Genomic DNA, 21226 nt, shown 5'->3' with positions numbered 1-21226 from the left:
CACAGTTAACATATCTGATCAACTCGATCCATATGGTGATTGGTCTAAACCCTAAGCCAGTGAGAGCCAACTCTGAAAGAGTCTAAAGAGAACAACAGGGCATGACTCCAGCGTCGATAAAGATAAGCAGGGCGAACAATAATACCATCCTAAATCTCAAGAAAATGCTCAGCATAGAAGGCTATCTTAGGTCTCAAACTCCCCAGGGGATTACTCCAGGTAGTGGTAATGTATTGTCTATATATACCTTGTTTGACGTGCTCATTCAACTCTTGACGTGAGGGTAGAAGATGAGTAGGAGCATCCAACGAAAACTGGTAAGGAGGAATGCGATCTATCTCAATCCCGATTGAGCCCAACAAAGAGGTGGCTTGGGCGTACCAACAACGAGACCTAGTACAAGTGTCAGATCTCATAATCTCAATAGAAGAACAGTATGCCAGATGAGAGTATCTGTGTTGGTCAACACCCGTCTCCATAAAACCACGAAGCCGATGAAGAAACCAAATCAAGTCAAAAATGGCTGCGAGTTTGAAAGGATGAGCTCCAAACTTAGCTAAGACAATGCTGTGGGGGGTGAGTCTGTGACATTTGATAATACGCCGTAACAACATCTGAACTCGCTCAATAGAGGCCTAATTAGAAGCAATAAGAGAAGGCCCCCAAAAAACTGAGCCATAGAGAACTTCAGTTGAACCAAGGAGTCTAAAAGGGACAGCTTGGACGAAATATCCTGGAAGTGATGCCTGAAGCATTGTCTTTCTAGCAAAGCAAGGGACCCATGCCCTTACTAACTCAGGACGGAGTAGCCGGTCTCAAGCTGAAGCGCAGCCTCGAGAACTTCATGTTGAGATACATGTAAGAGGAAGTAATCTTAACCTCCTGACCCTAAAAGAAGAAATGAAGATGAGAGGTCTTTAAACACTTAAAAAAAACATAACCCGAGTCTTAGACAAATTGACCATGAGCTGACACTAATCACAAAAAGAAGCCAGACCATCAAGGAGTCTCTACAAACTGTCGAAAGAAAAGGCCAAAAGAACTACATCATTAGCAAAAAGGAGAATAGAGATCAAAACCTGATGTAAATAGCACTCGTCTCTCGACTGTGAGGAGTTCACAAGGAAATCCTCAAGCTCATCAATATACAAACTGAACAATGTAGGAGAAAGAGGGCAAACCTGTTTCACCCCAATGGTGCTCTGAATCGGAATAGAAAAGCCCTCCGGAGTCTTGAACCTACAAGTCACCTCGTAAAGCCTCTTTATAGTAGTTTGCAACATATCTGAGATCCCAATCTCATGAAGTCTTTGAAATAAGGCCAACCTAGGAACATAATCGAAAGCCGTACGGAAGTCCAAAAAACAACAATAAACCTTCTCAAAGTAGTGCCTAACCTCCTCAGTGATGGCCTGCAGCGTGAAGACGCGATCCATAGTCTAATAGTTTGCCTGAAAACCAGTTTGCCCTTTTGCTCTACAACCTCTTTTATCAAGTTCACTAGATAGCATGGTGTTCAGAGTAGTGGCATAAAGTTTGGCAAAAGCATGCCCGATCATGATAGTCCTGTAGTTACTTGGGTCGGAAGTAGGCCTAGACTTATGAATAGGGTAAACCACATGTCTTGACCAGGACTCAGGAAACCTTGTACAAACCACTCTATTAAAGAGTGTAGGAAGGTAAGATCTGAGAACCGAAGCACCAAGCTTGAAAAGTTCTGCCTGGAAACCATCCTCATTCGTCACTTTGTTGCATCTCAAAGATCTAATGGCCTCAATAATACTGGAGTAGGTGAACAAATGGCAGTATGGAGGTGGAGTGGAGTGAAGAGGTGGCTGCCTAGGAATGTCATAAAGCGTAATGATATGAGAGGTCAAAGAGTGGAAGTTGAGAATGGAGGACGAGGGGGAACACTGAGGGAAAAGGGTACGCCAAAAGATCTAGGGATTTTGAATAAGCGTGGAGCAAAGGGTTCTGCACTGAGAAGAAAGTGGAGGTATGAAAGTGGAGGTATGAAAGATAACATTTCTTGTGGTGAAGAAAGTGGAGGTATGAAAGGCGCAAGTGGGTGAAGACAGGAGACTGAGTCTCAAAGGCGGCACGAATAGAGCGATGGAAAGCCTTACAATTAGTATCAAACCATTTATTCATAGGGCAAGTATTTCGACGCTTAGCTCTGAGCGAGGGAGGGGAATTGGGGGATAGAAAGAAGAGCAGAACCCCAAGTGGCAAAGGCAAGTAAGTCAAACTTATTGGAGGCCGCATGCGACTCACTAAAATTAGTAGGTGTTAGAAGTCTCCTAAGGTGGTAAGTAAAGAGCTCACCATCGCTCTCGAGGTAGTGAAAATGGGTAGGAATAGAAACCGTATCAGTCGGGAAGTGGGAAGGCTTGAGAGAGTGCGACGGGCAGGTAGCAATGCTAAGAAGAGCATGATCAGCAAAGGGGAGATGAGAAATGGTGAAACTATGAATGGAAGAAATGAAGGAAGGAGAGGTAATGACATAGTCAACTACGCTCGCACTTCCACAGTGTGGCCAGTAGGTAAAGGGGTCCGATCCAAGAAGGAAGGATGAACTGTTCAGAATCAACAACCCAGAAGACTCACAGAGCTGGAGGAGGTGGCGGCCATAACATGAGAGCGATCCAAGAATGTCCTTTGAGTTGCGCTGAAGTCCCATACTAATCGGGTCTAACTCAGCAATGCAATTCGAATTTGAACCACGATCATGCACAGGAATCTGAAGATCCCTAGTTCAAGCATTGAAGTCTCCAAGAATAATTATATCACCCAAAGCCGCAAACTATGAAATGCTCTCCTGAAGGTTACAAAAAGGATCCCCATTCTCAGGGTCATGAATGGCATAAGGGGAGGAGGTCGATGGAAAATAACAAACAACAAGAAAATTGTCTCTCCATCGGTGCTTCAGCCGACCAATTCGGACCCACATAAATCTGGCAAAGGCATCAGAGTGAACAACTGAAGTGAAACTGAAAATATCATCACGTATCAAGCAAGCCACACCCCTAGGCCTATGGACCCCACTAGAAGTAGGGACCTTGTCTCTGCAAACTGACAAGCATTGGTAACCAAGCTATCTTGGAGGAGGGCACATGGGACTCTCACGAGTCTCAGTAATGGCCAAAATATCTGAGGACCCCACCGCATCATGAAAGAGACCGGGTAATGACCATAAAGAGCCATTACCATTCCAGCAGTTGACAAGAAGAGAAGGGGACTTCCTCTTGTCAGATTGCTGTCGAAACCGTCATGCCGTTTGGAGGTTTTCCTCGGTACCCATCCAATAGGAGGAGAATCACAAAACACAGCTCTAAGATTCCTAATAACAGCCCATTTTCCAGCTCGCCTAGCATCTACCACAATTCCTCGAGCATGTTTGAGTTCTATAACCTGTGCTTTGGTAAGATCTTCATCCAGATAAATTTTAGAGGGGAGAGAAAATAGCTTTCTCTTCGCTCTAAGGGCACGAAGCCTATCTGAAAAAGAGAAGAATCTGATGAAAAAATAGAAGAATTGATAGATCCCGTGAATCAGGAAATTGAATGGGAATGTGACAATCTACCTAATTTTTCAATACACACCTTGATTGTGATTTTGGAGCTAAGTTTGTTGGCATTCTTCCCCATCTTGGCAATTCTATCAACTTGTCTGGCAGCTGAATCAGAGAATGGGGATAATCGCAGCCAACAACAAGACAAAAATGCAGAAGAGATGCGGACTCTCTTTCCATGTGCCATTTAGCCACTATACTCAGATGGTTGTCACCAGATATTTGGCCAGTCCTGACTCAATATTGGCTTTTTAGACTGCTCAGAATCAATTACACTCATACTTTATTTATTCATTATTGCTCAGTAATACATGATACAAATTTATAGACTTATGTGATGTCTCCTGTATTATAGATGAGCTCATTTAACCACTCTTAATGTAGACATGCATGGGATAACCAATTCCTTACCAATCATAACAATACTATTAAACCTAACAAATGATTATCATATGTATCCGAAAGACATGAATAATGTAATATTCCTAACATGTGGGTCTAATGTTTAAAGCATAAACTTGTATGTATAGTATATTTAGTTCTTTATCACTTTTCCTTTCTACTTTATTATTTGTATATATATTGTTCATATTATCACTGCTTCTAATCTTATCACTTATATGTCTTTTGATTGTAGGTCATGTCTTAAAACCCATATTTCTGCAGATTCTGAAGGATTAGTACCGAAGGCATCCCCTTACAGAAGGAGGGTTATAGAGAAAGCTTCCGGCAAATTGCAGTTATCCAGAAATGATCTAACTAGTCAGAATCAACTTCAGTGGAAACCTTTCTTGTATAGAACAATTAAGAAGAGGGAGCATGTTGATAATACCTTTTTCTCTTCAAGGGCACTTCCGCTTGCAGAAAATATTGAAGTAGTGAGTGATGCTGTGAGTGATGCTGGTGTTGACCAGGATAGAGTGGGTGTCTTATTGCTCAATCTTGGAGGACCTGACAAACTTGAGGATGTTCAACCTTTCTTATTCAACTTATTTTCTGATCCGGTATTTTAATTGACCCAACACAATATAAAAATTCTGTGATAGTCTAGGTAATACCTGTGCTTGTTAGGTGCCCGTCATTAAAGCGTTCTTCTTGGTTTCTGATGTATTGTACTACCTAGTGGAATTCTTTTTATATATCATAATCTAGCATAGCAACTAGAGTTACAAGTGCAAAGGAACATTACATCTTACATCTTAAGCATGACCATCGATTTCAACGATTGCTCGTTGGTAAACATGGATTGTGAAGCATGCTCAACCAAAGTTCCATATGATCACATGGTAAATAAAATTTTAAGCAGTATATTACTGAAGGCATTTTTTATGACAATTGACTTCTAGAAGATAGAAAATAAAATTCTTTTACTTGTTATATGTGTAATTTGAATTATTCAGTAAATATTTTTGTCATAGTTAAAATCATAAAATAAGGAAAAAAAGGTAAGTTTTGTTGAAAGTGATAATATATTTACCAAAACAAGTAGATTTATGCATATCAAAGATATTGAAAACCCAATGTCTTAACATAAATTTATTCCCCTCTTATCAGCTTCTGCAAGAACCCTGATCAAATCCAGACTGGTGCAGACAACATATGAATCCTGAATCCTGGTCCATGTTTGGCTCTCGTTTGTCCAATATCTAGTCCCAAGGTTGTGGATTTGGCTTTGCTATGTTCAGTTCTACCAAGATTGAGTCCATAGCCTGGGGGAGACCCTGTGTGAACCCAACTGAACCTAGGAAGAATTTGCCTGGGACTGAAAAATACCATTTTTCATTGAAGAAAAAACAGAAAACAAACTTAACCAACCCTAACCAGCTATTTTCCCTAGGCTTAATCCAAGGTAAGAGGCACAAGGTTGCTACTCTGGATTTAGCTGATAACATTGCTTTTGATCCTAAGGAAGTAGCTGATGACATTCCTTCTCTCAGATTTGTATTGATTTTCTATGTGCATTGGCACTGATATAATCCATTTTGGTTTACCTTTACCAATTTACAGCTGATATTGAATCTTCAGTTACAAGCAAATTTATGGTGGATTTCTGGGAGGGGGAGATGGGGGGAAGGAAACAGGATGGCTTTTTTTTCTTGGAGCAGGGGATGGCAGCGGGGATGGCTATATAGAAAATAGGGAAAATTTAAAATATATAGGGAAATTTTGAATATTCACATGAAAACATGAATAAAGTGTGCTTATATAGATTATAGAACTTTAACATATAATGCTTTTGTTAAATAATTTAAATTGCGAGTTCACATAAGGGTTTAATTTAAACAAATAATCAAAACTCGAACATTATTTAAATTAATTTTATGGGACAGCCAGAGGATGGATTTTCAAAAATTTCCGACTTTCCGAGATGTCCTTGTTTCGGGGATGGGTCAAATTATCGTGGAAATGTGTCCCCGGGCAACACTGGAACTTATAAGCTGTGTTCTGTAAATAGTTTTGTACATGTTGTGCATATTATGTTTCTTTTCTATATAATATAATCATTCTAATATTAGTAATTACATGTGTATGTATTATATGGCCTAACTGAGCCTCTCTAGTCTGGGAGAAAAATAATGAACCTCAGAACTCAAGACTGAAACCTGAGTTTGAACCATATGCCATAATTATTTCAAAACTGTAGTTCCTTTGACGGGTCTCTGCTAAAACCAAATAACACCTCTATCTTTTATCAGAGAGTAGCCATATAGATTGTGATTATGACTTGCAATGAAAAAAGCAAAATAGAATCGATTCCAAGATGACAGAACCTTACAAGACATGAGTAAATTAATAGTAAACTCCAATATACCAATTCATAGTGAAATTGAAGAACAAAGGAGCATAGGATCTTACCTCTATGATTCTGGATTACCCATAATCTTCATTGCAACTATACAACTTTCAAAGGATTTTGTTTCTTGCTAGCACCTTCCATTTGGGTGCAAACTATTTGTGGCTAGCTATCTTATTTGCAATGGGCTCAGTAGATTTTATATAAATTTGATGTTGGAGGCAAATTCCATGAATTTTCTCTTCACCTTTTTACAAAACATTTCTACTTGTCTTGTAGCTGATTAAGAGCTGCTGTTGGAGTATTTAACATTGACTTTGAATCTTTGTGCCTGTTTGGTTAAGTATGACTGTTGGTTTGGTGCCCATCCATATCCTTATTACTTAGTGTGGATGCCAAGGAGGTAGTTAAAATGAGCATTTATCTTTATGATGATTGGCATGATTTGTGGAATCTGTGTTGCAGTGGTACTGTATGCAAAGTTTGATTTTGAATAGGATTTCAGGTACCAATTTGGTATGATCTGACTATGCTGTATCCTTTACTCGCTGCAAAGTTCTCTAGATCATTGTGGATTTGTGCCTGTCAAAGTTATGCTACCCTCATAATATTTCTTTTACTTTCCTTTAAATTGCATTTTCATAAACAAAATTATAAAATTTTAGAAGATACCTTTTGTCTTCCTCAATAATAAGGTCTCGCTTGATAACTAACAGTCTAGCACCATGAAGAATAGTTATTTTCAGTTGACGAAATTTCTTCTCACTATAGTGTCCATTTTGTACTCCAGCTACATGTTGATTGTCCTGACCATTGTGCAATACCTCCTAAGATAAACCACAATAATAGTTGTACTGACCAAATCCAGGAAGTTCTGGAATTTTTGGACTGGTAGGATTTGTTGGATTCAGTTCAAACTTTCACATCTTAGAGAAATCTTTCTGAAATTCTTAACCTTTCAAAACAAATCAAGTTGTTAACTTTTGCAAATAGGCTGCATAAAATGCACCTGAAACAGACAATCAGCGGAACTGATGGGACATGAAATGAATTATAGTGGTTTCCAATAAGGCGATCCTCATTGACCATTCTAGGATGCCCATCCTGGTCTGTAAGTTAAAATCCCCTTGAATATCACTTTGAAGTTGAGCCCTTGCGCATGGACCATAAAGAACACCAAAGTTTGTTCTATTTGACCACCTACCCACTGCCACACTGCCAACACTTTCCTTTATTGATGAACTATTTATATGGGAGGGTCCCTTAAGGTATTGGCGTTAGGATCTCCTTAAACTCGGGGTGGTGAAGCTTAGGGGTAAAATATGATCAAAGGAGTCACTTAAAGCTTGCACCCACATACCCTTCCTAATATTCATGGGAGAGATACGAAAGAGAGAATGTGACATGGTTGTACATCCCTTTTGTTGCTCCATAGTACATACAATTCACGAATTCCGATGAGGGCCATTTTTGCTTGTCTATTGACTACCTCGTTTTGAATCTTGTTCATTTGAGTGCATGCCACCCAGTTAAACATAGGTAACAACAATTAAATACCATTCAGGATTTAGATACCCATAGTTTGGTAACAGCTTTATTGAGGGAACAAAATTTGGAATCTGGTCAATGGCTAAAATATCAATAGACATCTTTAAGATGTTTCATATGACTTACTTGGTGATGAGTGCCTCCATAACAATACTGGTAGCCATACGATTCCTTTCAACACCAGTCTAGCATTTGCTAAGCAGCATTCTGGATGATACCATTGACTTTGATTGTTCTAAATTACTGCTAGATGAATTGTCCATTCCAAGCTTATCAATATGTGCTTTAATTAGTTTCAATAGTACTATTTTATAGGCTTATTATCGTCCTGACCTGCCTGATTATTAGGGATGAGCTATTCTATAAACTGAACTTCAATGTTTAGATTCAAAACATTATTTTAGGACTCTGAACCTATTTCTGATGCTTTTTGGAATATTAATCTTGATCCGATTCTTTACAGCAAAAGGACTTCTATTGTTAAGAAATATTCCTGTCTTTCTGGTCAACCAGATACATCAGTGCTCCCAGGATTAATCCTGAAATGTATGACTTGCTTAATTGATCTATATGCAGTCTTTGGACTGACTTTGATCTAGTATCACATCAGTAATATATAAACTCACGAATTGGTTGAGATCAAACTAGGCAAATGTGGTAATTTACTTCTTAATCTACTCTGCTTACTCCTCAATGGTTGTCATCATAGATAATAGTAATGATCTTCATTCGGGTCTAATGAATTTCAACTTTTACCTAAAATTTGGCTGAAGGTTAGCGATCCTCAAAATACAGAATTTCAACTTTCACCTAGAATATGGCTCAAGGTTAATGATCCCTTTGGATTTCTATATATGTGAGTTCTAGAAACTGTTTTGTTCTTCGTAAACATTGATGACCCAGCAAACCATTTCTTTGATAAAGTGAAGCAATTGCAATCCAGATGGGAAAGATCAATACAAGTGATTTTCCAGAATTTTTTAAATTAGTGCTCATATTTGAACCTGTAATTGTTATCAATCTTAAATCCTGCTTCTACCATGCAAATGTAGCGCTATTTAATTTTTGTTTAAAACTTATAATTCAAAACTGTTAGATTTTTGAAGGTTCAAATTTCCACGACCAGGGTCTTCACAATCCTATTACGTTCATTTCTCAAACAATTATCTTTTATGATGGGGATATTGGATGTATGTTCAAATTGAGAAATGTTCTACAAATTGTTTATTTCTGCTGCATAATTGCTTTTGCTGAGAACCTTCTTGAAGCATTCTGCTTCGAGAGTTTTGCACCTCACACATGGAATTGCTTTTGGTCTCAATAAAAAATTAGTTGTGACTTGCACTGGCGTCATCCATTTTTTCACATGCCATTTAGGTCGACAGGCTGCAATTGGGATGGGCTCCAGGTGGGTGCTATGACCTCAATTGAACTAATCAGATATCACAGTTCTTATTACTGTTGGCATTTTTTGTTTTGTTATTATCAATTCACTAATTTTGATTCTTGCACTCAGAGAGTGTAATATTAGTATCTGCTTTTGGAACTTAGCCTTTGTATCAGTAGCGTCCTCTAATGAGTAAAGATGCAAATATATTATAAAGAAGTTGATGTTTTTCTACTTTTGGATGAACAATTGAGTATTTGAAATGCACAGGACATTATTCGCCTGCCTAGGATCTTCCGGTTCCTTCAGCGACCTTTGGCGAAGTTTATCTCTGTATTCAGGGCTCCCAAAAGTAGGGAAGGTTATGCTGCTATAGGAGGTGGTTCACCATTGCGAAAAATAACTTACGAGCAGGTTTGTTGTCTTTTTTGACTTTTAAATATCTACTTTTTTTTATCTAAATGGTTTTTTTTGACAAAACTTTTATGAAATAGAAAAAATACACTCTTCTACAAAATAACAACCGTAGAGGCACATGCTATATGTTAAAACACAAAACAGGTTTTGTGATTATGAAGTTCCAGATTATTTTGATATCTTTGGCTAACTTGGTAATGTAATTTTTTTGATTGAAAATTAAAGTCATTTTGTGATATTGCTATCGGGATTTAACTGTGTGATTTTGAGTCAAACTCATTAACCCATGTTTCATGAGTAGTGATTCAACATGAATCCATCTCTCATGAGAATAAATGGAACACTTAGCACTCATTGGATCTAGGTGATGCTCACAGGGGTGAAGCACCGGGACTTCCTGGGAGGTCACCCATCCCAGTACTACTCCAGCCTGAGCGCGCTTAACTACAGAGTTTCCTCCATGGCTAAACCCAAAGCTTGCAACCCCACTTGCTTCAGGCTGGAGTAGTACTGGGATGGGTGACCTCCCGGGAAGTCCCGATGCTTCACTCTTGTGAGCATCACCTAGATCCAATGAGTGCTAAGTGTTCCATTTATTCTCATGAGAGATGGAGTCATGTTGAATCACTACTCATGAAACATGGGTCATTGAGTTTGACTCAAAATCACACAGTTAAATCCTGATAGCAATATCACAATTTGACTTGTTGTGGAAATTATCTCCTACTTATCAATTAAAGTCATATCAAAATATTCTAATAATCCAAAAGCCATTGAATATGAACTCGAACTTGTCTTGAGATTCTATATTATAGAACTTGCTAAATACAGAGATTTATTTTGAAATTTTGTGAATATGTGGTTATATTAATGAATTTCCATTCATGACAGTGTTCTCTTTATGTATGAAATAAATTTCTTCCTAAAATAAATGTGATGAAGGCGTTGATTTGAATTTTAATAGGCTGATGCATTGCAACTCGCTTTAGAAGGCAAGAAGACCCCAGCAAAAATATACGTTGGAATGCGCTACTGGTATCCATTTACAGAAGAAGCAATAGAACAGGTATTGCAGTGTTTACACAGAAAACTCACACAATGCATCAGTAACTATTTTTTCTCAGATACCTGCAATGCATTAGTTATTTTCTTGTTTGTTTATATTTATACTTTGAACCCAGTTTAAATGGGTTGTCTGCTTTCATAATAAGGTTTAACTTGATCTATTGTTAGAAACAAGTGATATAACTTATCTGCCATTATATCCATATGGACATCTAAAGATTACGTGGCTCAAATTGCCAACTTAGCTAGGTGTTACAAAAGATAAGTAGTGTTTCTCTAAGTTTCTAGTATATCGGGATGTGGGGACTTTTAGATGTAGGTCGGTTGAAAGCAAACTTGTTCCCAAATTTTGGGGATGGTGGGGAAGGGGATGGCTATTGCAACAACTTAAATAAACTAAAAGCAGCTGGAAATTTTAAAAGTAAATATAAAGTGCTGAATTTGCATGGATGATTGTTGCCTTTTATCTTTTTAGGGGAACTTATTTTCTTAAAACGAAACTGTTCTATTTTTATACAACAAATGAAACAGGCAGTTCAGTTCCATATAAAGGGGGTATTGCCTCCAAGTGTCCTAGTCACTGGGGCAGTTTGAATGTTGGAGAGATCATCTAAATGCTTGGATCACCCAGATGCCTGATTATGTGTCTGTGTATGATGTTAATAGATAATACCGTGGCATTGTGTTAAAGAGAGGGAGAGAGCTAGCACAAAAATATAACAAAATAATAGAAGATTCATTTTTGAAGTGTATTGTGCAATGATCTGATGAGTATAGGAAATGGTAGTCTAAGTTATAGATGGTAAATAAATGGTATATCTAGAAACAAGAATCCAACTATACAGTATTGTACAATGATCCGGTGAGTATAAGAAAATTATATATATATATATATATATATATATATATATATATATATATATATATATATATAGAAGGTAATAGGTCGTATATCTGGAAACAAGAAACCAATTATACAGTAATCTACCCATGATATTGAGCTTATGATATTTATAATGAATCACATATATTGTAAACTACCATCATATTGAACTAACGGTACATACTATTAGCACTAAGTGCCAAAGCATTCACAAAATAAACATCACTTTCCAACACCACTCTATTCTCAGTCTCCCCCTCATCTCAGTGTATAATTTTTTGATGCTAAAAATATTGTGTAAATTTCTCTTTTTGCAAACTGAGCAACTCTTACCAGACTCGCAAATAAACCTGCTTTGTGAGCCAAGTCCTTTAGACAAATCTTGCATGTAGCTTGCGAGTCTTCTCTGCAGATTCAAACACCTATAAAATTATCAGAGCCTTGATAAAGCTCTGTTTTTCTTTGTTTCTTGTCATATTTGTGTCAAATGGCTACAATCTTAATGGCCTGAGTTGACTGTTGAGTAATTGAAAGGTCTGTCTACAGTTTGTTAGAAGTGATAAAATTATGAAAGATGGCATGGCCTTAGTTTGTTGGCAAGGGCTCTGCCCCTCAACCCTATAGTATATTTTAGCAAACGAATGTACTTGTGTCACTGCCCCCCTATAGTATATTACGCAAACGAATGTACTTGTGTCACTGCCCCTCTACTCAGCTGGCCTCCTACCCCAGCTGGTTTAAAAAATAAAAAAATAAAAAATTGTCCTGGGCTGCACTGGAAGGAAAGGCAGGGGTCTTTATTCAGCTTCAAATAAGAAAGAACATTTCCCCCCCAATTGGGCCTTTACCCCCCGCTGGGTTTAAAAAGTGTAACATAAAATATTGTTTGGGCTGCACTAGAAGGAAAGGCAGGGCTCCTGTCTTTATTCATATTCAAGTAAGACAGAACACTTTACCCCCCATTGCCCCCCTACCCCCACTGGTTATAAAAAGAAAAACATAAAAGAATTTTCTGGGTTGCACTGGAAGGAAGCACATGGCTTCTCTCTTTATTCAGCTTCAAATAAAAAAGAACATTTCCCCCCAACATTTTTAATGAATTTAGCTGCATCTTTTAAACTCTTGATTAAATCCCAAGTAATTGCATCCCATCCATATTATTTTGGGTCCACCGAGTAAATGCCTATTTCAAGTAATGCTACCATGTTTAAATATCCTTTTTTGTTCTTCGAATTCATTCTTAATGTGTGTCTCATGCATTAATTATTTTTGCTTCTTGTGAATTTTTTATTTTCTGGGTTCAAGTTTTCACTCTATGCTTAAATCTTCAATTTGGCTTAAGGCATTGCTGCATATGATCAATGTTACCACTTTTGTCTTTGTTTGTTGTTGAATAGATTGATGTTGGATGTCAACATCCTTTGTCCTCGTATGCAACATTGCATGCTTGTGAGCTGAATAATGCCTCTGATCATTATGTTTAGATTCACAATTACAATGGCAGCAAGTGAATGACTGTTATGGCATGAAAGTGTTCAGATTATCCCTTTGTTCTTTTTTCCTCTCTTTTTTTTTTAATATATATTTTCTTACCTTGCCTTGGGGGGCCTCTGTGCCGAGGATGGCCTTCTATGTAAAGCACCATATGGATATGCAGAATGGGGTCACATGTGTCCCTCTTACCTTGCCCGGTGCTGGGTACGTCCTCTGGGCCTTCGCATCTCTCTGGGTTTTTTTAGAGTGGGCTTCCACTGGTTCTGTATTTAGACAGACCACCAGATTCATAGGGATGATCGGATCTGCCGCCTTTGTGACATGGGGGAGGCGGAGATGGATACATTTTATTTTCTGTTGCCTGATTTATTATGAGACTAGAGGGAGGTTTTAATGCCTGTTTAGGGGATGTTGGTCCCTATCTTTCTTCTACAGATACATTGACCAACGGTGCCTTGTGCTCTATATCTAGGAGGCCATGCAGCTCCGGGATCACACCTTAAAGCTTCAGTTCCCATCGAGAAAAGAACCCGATCAGCTCATCACCTCCTTCATGCCTGTTACTCCAACTAGATGCACCAAGTAGTCACTTGGCCCCTCAACTTTGGGTCACACCAGGTTTGTTAGACCTTGCATTGGTCACATGTTGTAGCAGCCCTCCACTTCAAGCAGCTCATAGAGACGGTCCTGGGCTCCCTCTTGCCCTAGACTACTTGATGTCGAGGAGTTTTTAGTTAACTGTTTACTTCTGCATCTGGTCTTCATTTGGTTTCTCTCTTTGTTCTTACTTGTTGCTCTTTCCTCGGGCACCGTTTGGTGTGCACGCTGTTGGCTGTCCCATGGTTGTATGTTTTCAGCCCCTTAGACCCTCTTTGTGGTCTCTTGTTAGACATAAAATAAAATAATCTTATTTTTACTTTTTGGTTTTATATCACATTTATCTCTTTTCTTTTGTTCTCTCATTCTCTTTGGCCTTCACTTATTCACTCATACATCCCCATGCACTTTATACACACTTTCCCTCACATACACTCATATTCACTTCATTTTGTAGCCAAATGTTTTTCAAATTTAATCTCATTTTCTTGTTCTTTAATAATTTTGTTGTATGAATAACTTTTGAAGTCTTTCTTTTGTTCTTTCTTGGCATTATTTTGTATATATATTCTTTGGGTTTTTCTTGTCAGCCCTTCTTAATTTCCTTCTTTTATTTTTTGTTGTATGTTTAAATTTTTTTTATTACTTCCTTTTGTTTTTCTTGATCCCTTTTTATTCATATTTTCTATCATTTGAACCCTTGCAACCTTCCTCCCTCCACCCCGTTTTTTCTATCAGTTGAACCCTTGCAACCTTCCTCCCTCCACCCTCTGTTTTTATTCACCTTGGTCTGTACTTTTTCTATCTCCTTTAGCTCTCTCTTTTCATCTTGATGATGGATAATAGAATGTGAGCCAGAACATTGACGCAAAAAAGAATCACACAGTTGAATTCAAAAAACATCTCTTATAATTTGTATGGACTGTGGAAATTTAATGTCTCTGATTGATATAAGTGGTTCAAATTGGGAAGGTTCTAATTTTGGGTACATTTTTGAGCTATGTTATAGAGCGCAGTTGCAAGTTGCTTTCAACAATAAAATATTAAAAATTATAATGATTCTACAATGGGTTTACAACTGGAAGAATCATCTACGGGAATCTTGGTGATGATTTTGAACATTTCCATGACACTGTTGGAGTCAATATTTTCATCACTTGCAGAAGGGAAGTTGGGATACTCGCTATCAAAGTGCAATTGATGAGTTGCAAGTTGCTACTGAAGTGGACAATTGCAGAAAAATAATAAAATATGGACGATTTTGTTCATTGACTGGTTGTTGACTTGGAATGAGGTTGTGTTTGTTGGTTTTCCTATTTACTTGAGAAATGATAGGTTGGCAAATGCAGAAGAATGTGAAATGTTTTTGTAGCCATTTTCATTGATATTCATGGTTGTGGTTGCAAATGCATGGTGGATGATGAACTATTTAATTTGTTTGTTGGTGGTTGTTGGACTTGAGAGGATGGTTGTTTAAGTGGCATTTACTATGCCCTTAACCTATATTGTGCATGGGAAAATGTGTAGTTGACCTGTAGCTAGCATAACCTTAATTATCTATATTATATAGTCTTATATTGTGTGGTTGACTTTTTGCCATAAATTGATTCCATGTAAAAAGAAGGAATCCAAATGTACCTTGCTGAAAAATCAGGCATTTGTAGTAAAATCTGAAAAATCACTTGTCCTAATGCGAAGTTTGCAAACACAGCTTTTTGACATCTATTTGAATGCAAAAAAAAACCTCTATAGACGAAAGTTATGCATTGTCAAAAAATCGACTCTTTGAGGCAAAATAAACAAAGTTTGGCCACTATTGAGGTGGCCTGTGGTTGTGCCAACAAGAGAATGGAGTTGTGGTGGTTTCAGGTGTTATAGCAGTTGTAGAGCAATATGGTTAATGTTGTGGAATGGCCCAATGGTGGAGGTGGCTTGAGTGAGTGCCATGACCTTTATTGTAGAAGGAACTACCTTAAGTGCTCTGTTGCTTAGGGCTAGGCACTAGCACTAACCATAGGCACTAAGTGCAAAAGCAAAATTGTGGTTGTTGATTTTACAGCTTGGCACGCATTTAGGTTAAATACTTCTAGGCTTGTCATATCTTGAGGGTATGGTGATTTGTGACCCTGGCACCATCAAATATGTTTTTTGTTTTGTAAAAACTAAAACTTTTGAAAACAAGTGTTTTGCTTGTAAAATATTGATATTGCTTATTGGCAGTTTTTAGACTTACAAGGATTGTTGTTTAGGTGGTATTTTCTATACCTTTAACCTAATTGTGCATGGTAGTGTAGTTGACTTGTGGCTAGCATAGCCATTAATTAAGTTATATTATAATTTATATAGTTTCTATGGTGTAGTCTTTTTGCTAAAAATTGATTCCATATGCAAAGTTATAATTGTTGCTTAGAAAGAATACAAATGTACCTTCAAGCTGAAAAATTGGGCATCTAGAGTAAAGTCTGAAAGAATTGCTTGTACTAATGCGAATTATCAAACTGAGTTTTTTGATGTTTATTTGAATGCAAGAAAACACTTCTATGGGATAAAGTTATGCTTTAACAAAAATCTACTCTTAAGGCAAGAGAAATGAGGTTTGGTTGTTGTTGGAGTGGTCTATGGTTGTGCTAGTAATGGAGCATATTGGTGATGGTTTTGGGTGCAATAGTCACTAGAGAGGAGTATGGGTGATGGTGTGGAGTGGTTTAATGGTGGAGGTGGCTTGAGTTAGTGGCGCAACTTTAATTGCATAAGGCACTACCATAAGTTCTTGGATGCTTACTGCTAGGCACTAGCACTAAAAACCCAAGTTACCAATTTGAATGCGGATTCTGAAAGTGGATTTGGGATGCAGGGAATTTTTTTTGGATGCGGATGCGGGAGGAAACGTGTGTGTGTGTGTGTGTATATATATATATATATAATATAATATAATATACAAAAACAAATAATATAATATAATATAATATACAAAAACAAATCATTTGATAGTATGATTGTGATACTTAACCCTTCATCAAAATTCAAGATATTTCAAAATTCATATGATATATCAATATGTGCTTGTCCAACATTAGAGTTTAGTCTTAGACAGTAAGTTCAAATAGGTCATGTTCATGATTCCAACAAAATAAAAACATAGTTAATGGTTGAAGATTCAATCAACTTGCATCAGAGTTTGACTCTGAATCATAGGGATTTGCAAGAAAATCCACATTCTCATCATCATCTCCAATTGCTGAAAGATCATTTGAACCAAACATGGTTCCACTTATGCTAGATGCACCACATGCCAAAATATCATCATCATTGTCTCCGACTGTAATAAGATCATGAAGTGTTGCATCCAAATCTGCACACTCAGGGGCTACATCCCAAAACTCTGTTGCCCCTTCCTTGTAATGATCATTCTTACGTGACAAAAGACGAAAGTTGGTGTGGACAAGGACCAAGTCCTCAGCTTTCTTGGAGTCTAACCAGTTGTGCTTTACTGAATGGATAAAGGAGTATGTACTCCAATTCCTTTGAGCAGCAGAAGAACTAGCAACCTAGATAGTTGTCACTAAACATACAAATGAAAAGAAAATTAATTTTAAAGAATGTGTGAAACACTAAGTTCTAGAATGCAAGTGTAAACATAAAAGTTTAAAACAAAACAAAATAAAAAACTTACTTGTGATAGGACCTTGATTGCAAGAGGTTGAAGATGCTTAAAAGGTTGACCATACATGTACCACTATGTGATAGCTCCCATTCTATTTTGGTCCTTTAGTGAAAATGGAGAATGCTTTAATCTCGAAGCAAATTGCCCAAATTCTTCGCTCACTTTTTCATGTATTTCTTCTAGTAGGAAGAGTCTTGTAAGAGCTTTGTGGCACCCCTTGGCAACCTCCTCATTTGCAAATGGTGCAACTCTACCCGACATACCAACTACCTCCTCACTATAGTACTTAGGAGATAAGGCATATGCAAGGAGGTGCAATGGGGTAGTCATCTTATTCCAACGATGGTTGATAATTGCTTGCACTTGTTTGCGTAAGGCTTCGCTTTGTGTGCGGTCACTCTCATGTGCTTGTATAGAATGTTTTACCTTCTCAACCATGGTGTCCGTTTCATCATGCACATCCCCCAAGCAAGGTGTATCTGTATCAGCAAAACAGAGCATAGTCATGATGGGCTTGGTGAAATCTAATACATATGCCACACGAGCCCACCAACTCTCATTCAAGATCAAATCCCTGATCCTTGTGCTCTTTCTAAATTTGAGACCTTTCATATGCCCCATTGATTACCAATGACCATTTGACCCAATGCATCTTTTACCTTGAGGAGTCGTTTCATAACAATTGTGTGAGATCCAAAACGGGTCTCAGCAACCTAAACAAGTTAATAATATGTCAATTGACAATTGACAATATAATTATAAATTTTAATTTTTAACTAAATTACAAATCCATGAAACTTAGTAATTTAAAAAAATCAATTTGCCTTCAACAACTTTAGTTTGGAGTATGTTCTAAAAATGGTTTGTGACATGTGGTTTGTCACAAACATCTGTGTGTCCTCCCCCTCTTGGTATATTTTCTTCACCCAATCTATTTGAGTGCCAATCCTTTGCATGATCAAGTTAAAAGAGTGCAACGGTGCATGGGGTCCAAAAAAATGCTCATATCGACTTTGAACTAAAGTACCCGCACCCCTGCAATTATTGGCATTGTCTGTGACTACTTCTGTGACTACTTGTACCACATTCTCACCACCCACCATCTCAATGGCCTCGATGAGAATTCTAGAAATGAATTCAGAATCCTTCACTTGCTCCTCACAATCAATAGCCTTCAAAACAACCTTGAAAAACATTGCCCCTTTGGGGGGAACTGCAATCACATTAATTAGTGGTCAGTTTCTTGTATCCTTCCAATCATCTGACACAATAGTTAGGCCTGAAGTTTTCAAAGATTTTTTGATTGGCTGAAGGTCTTTCTCTATATGTGTCTTCTCTTGTTGCAATAGAGTCGTATGCACCTTTTCATACCCCGGGCTTGTGTAGTCAGCTAGTGATTCTTTGATTGCTGCCATCGTTTCCTTCCAATATGATGATCTCACCAAGTTGAAAGGAAGCCCATTCGCATAGAGGCAATGTGCAAAACTTCATCACTGTTGTCTCTTGCATCCATTTTAAATGCGGTGTGCAGTGGGCCTCTTTTGTGGATTGAAATTCCCACTTCTTCCTCATCCTCTTCTTGCATAGGTACTTGCAAGAATGGGTGTTGGGAGGATGCAATTGGTTTAGTGGGTGCATGCATCTTGCTCTTTGAGGATGGATCTTGATGGTAGCTTTTTTTGATCTATTGATCAATGCATCAGCAACTTCTTGTTCTCTTACAAATGAAAGTATTTATGCACTAGTCATCTTAGTACCATTTTTACCTTTGCACATTCCAAATCCTTTGCTAGCAGGGCCCATAAAATGAAGCTTCACTCGGGAATATGAGCTATTGAAAGGTTTTCCTTTGTTACTTTGACAATATTTGCACTTCCAATAGTATGAGCCACCTCCTGCAACCTGTGATATCCGTGTTGTATGTCTCCACAAAGGAGAACCTATATTAGTTTTGAAATTATCAGTCCCTTCCCCTCCTTGGCCCCCCACTGAACTTTGACTAGCACTACCACCGGTATCCATTCTTGCCTAGTTTTTTGCAACCTATTCTATAAGAAAAGAAATAAATTTTAATTAGGTCCTAACAACAATGAACATCATGCATACAAGTTTAAAGAAGTGAGAAAAAAACTATTATAAATAGATACTAAAACTTGCTTCTACATATCTTAAAAAAAAATTGAAAAAAAACTTGAAAAAATTCTTCAAGAACTTCAAAAGATTCATCAAAAACTCAAAAAAAATCATCAAAATACTCACAAATGGGATTGATCACTTACCTTGAATGATTTAAACTCCTTTGAGAAACCTATCTCTTGCTCTCCGATCGATCCTCTTTGAAAATGCTGAACTTGGCTTCACAATGACAATGCAAACTAGAGACTAAATGAGAAGTGGTTGTAGGTGCAAACAAAGTTCCAAAATGAGTTGTGAATGCTTTAATATTCACCTTTAGGGTCGTTTTAGGGTTTCATAGCAAAAAAAACCTAAACACAACAATTAAAACATGTGTTGAATGGGCAAGTTAAGTGATTTTTTTGTTTTTTATTGGTTTTTTGGGCCTTTTGGCTGCTGGGCCTGCAGATGCTCCCGGATTCGTTGGGAAGCCTTGCAGAAGCTGGCCGGAAGCCAGCCGCAAGCTCCCGGATGCGTTTGGGAGCCATAATATGTAATATGAGTTAGTTTAAAGTTGGTTGCTAGATAGATTTCTACAAGTAAGGTGGCATCTCTAAATAAAGGGTAGGTCAGAGAATTATGAGAGGTCATTTTAAAGTTTCTATTCTCATTTTTCTTAAAAAAATTATGTTGTCCTAGTCGGTGCAAGGGGAGGTCGTTTTATAGCTTATATACCCATTTAAAAAAAAAAATTATGCCCTTTTGTAGATAGATTTGAAAATCAACTAGTTCTCTTAATAGATTGATCTTGTGACCCTACATAAATCCATCCTTTTAAGGTATCTATTCGCCGGTAAATGCTATCCTTTTAAGGTGTATATATATATTCCCTGGTAAATGTTGTCCTTTTGTAGCTAGTTCTTCTCTTAATTGATTGATCCTGGGTGAAAACCACTTTTCGGGCAGTGTTGTTTTGGCCTTATCAATAAAGGGCACGTTCACCCATACGTGGCTAGTAGCTGGTTGGAAGGCAGCCACAGGCTCCCGGATGCGTTTGATCCGGGAGCCTGCGGCTGGCTTCTGGCCACCTTCCGTAGGGCTTCCAAATGTATCTGAGAGCTTGCGGCTGGCTTCTGGCTAGCTTCCATAGGGCTTCCGGACCATTTCGGGATCCGTTTGGATCCGCTTCTACACCCAGGCCTGAATCGGTATCTTAGCTAAAAACCGTAGGTAGAGCACAACTTTGGTTGTGGATTTTTAAAACTTGGCATGTGTGCATGCAAATATGACACTTTTAGGCCTATCATATCTTGAGGGTATGGTGGTTTGTGAACTTGAAACTAGCAATTTTAAAAATAAAAATTAAGACTTAAAAGAATTAAGTACCTTACTTGAAAAATATTGATATTGCTTGTTGTTGGTTGTTGGACTTAGGAGGATTCTTGTTTAGGTGGTATTTTCTATGCTCTTAACCTAGATACCGGTGCATCATGTTATCTGGGGGATGTGGGTGCGGATGTATGGATGTTTTTGGGTTCTGTATGGAGGTGGGCATGGGAAAATGTTTGGTCAATTTGTGGCTAGCATAACCCTTAATAAAGCTGTACTTAAGTTTATGTTGTCTTATATGGTGTAAGTAGGAGATATTTTTCCACAAGTCGTCAAATTATGATATTGCTATCAGTATTTAA

At 37.8% G+C, this 21226-nt stretch overlaps 1 protein-coding gene across 2 annotated transcripts in view; it reads left to right on the top strand.

Moving 5' to 3' along the window:
• Window positions 1-21226, top strand: part of LOC149547846 (ferrochelatase-2, chloroplastic-like) — a 77325-nt gene that overhangs the window by 32909 nt on the left and 23190 nt on the right. For both annotated transcript variants that reach the window (XM_089791889.1, XM_089791888.1), the window contains exons 4-6: window positions 4209-4575; window positions 9571-9714; window positions 10682-10783. In XM_089791889.1, coding sequence (XP_089648015.1) covers window positions 4209-4575; window positions 9571-9714; window positions 10682-10783 — 613 coding nt within the window. The remainder of the gene's footprint in view (window positions 1-4208; window positions 4576-9570; window positions 9715-10681; window positions 10784-21226) is intronic.

This window comes from Cupressus sempervirens, chromosome 7, assembly GCF_028749045.1.
Source record: "Cupressus sempervirens isolate cs-2001-9-10 chromosome 7, ASM2874904v1, whole genome shotgun sequence".
Classification (NCBI taxonomy): domain Eukaryota; kingdom Viridiplantae; phylum Streptophyta; class Pinopsida; order Cupressales; family Cupressaceae; genus Cupressus; species Cupressus sempervirens.
The sequence above is the reverse complement of the archived record's forward strand: the minus strand, read 5'-3'. Positions and strand labels throughout refer to the sequence as shown.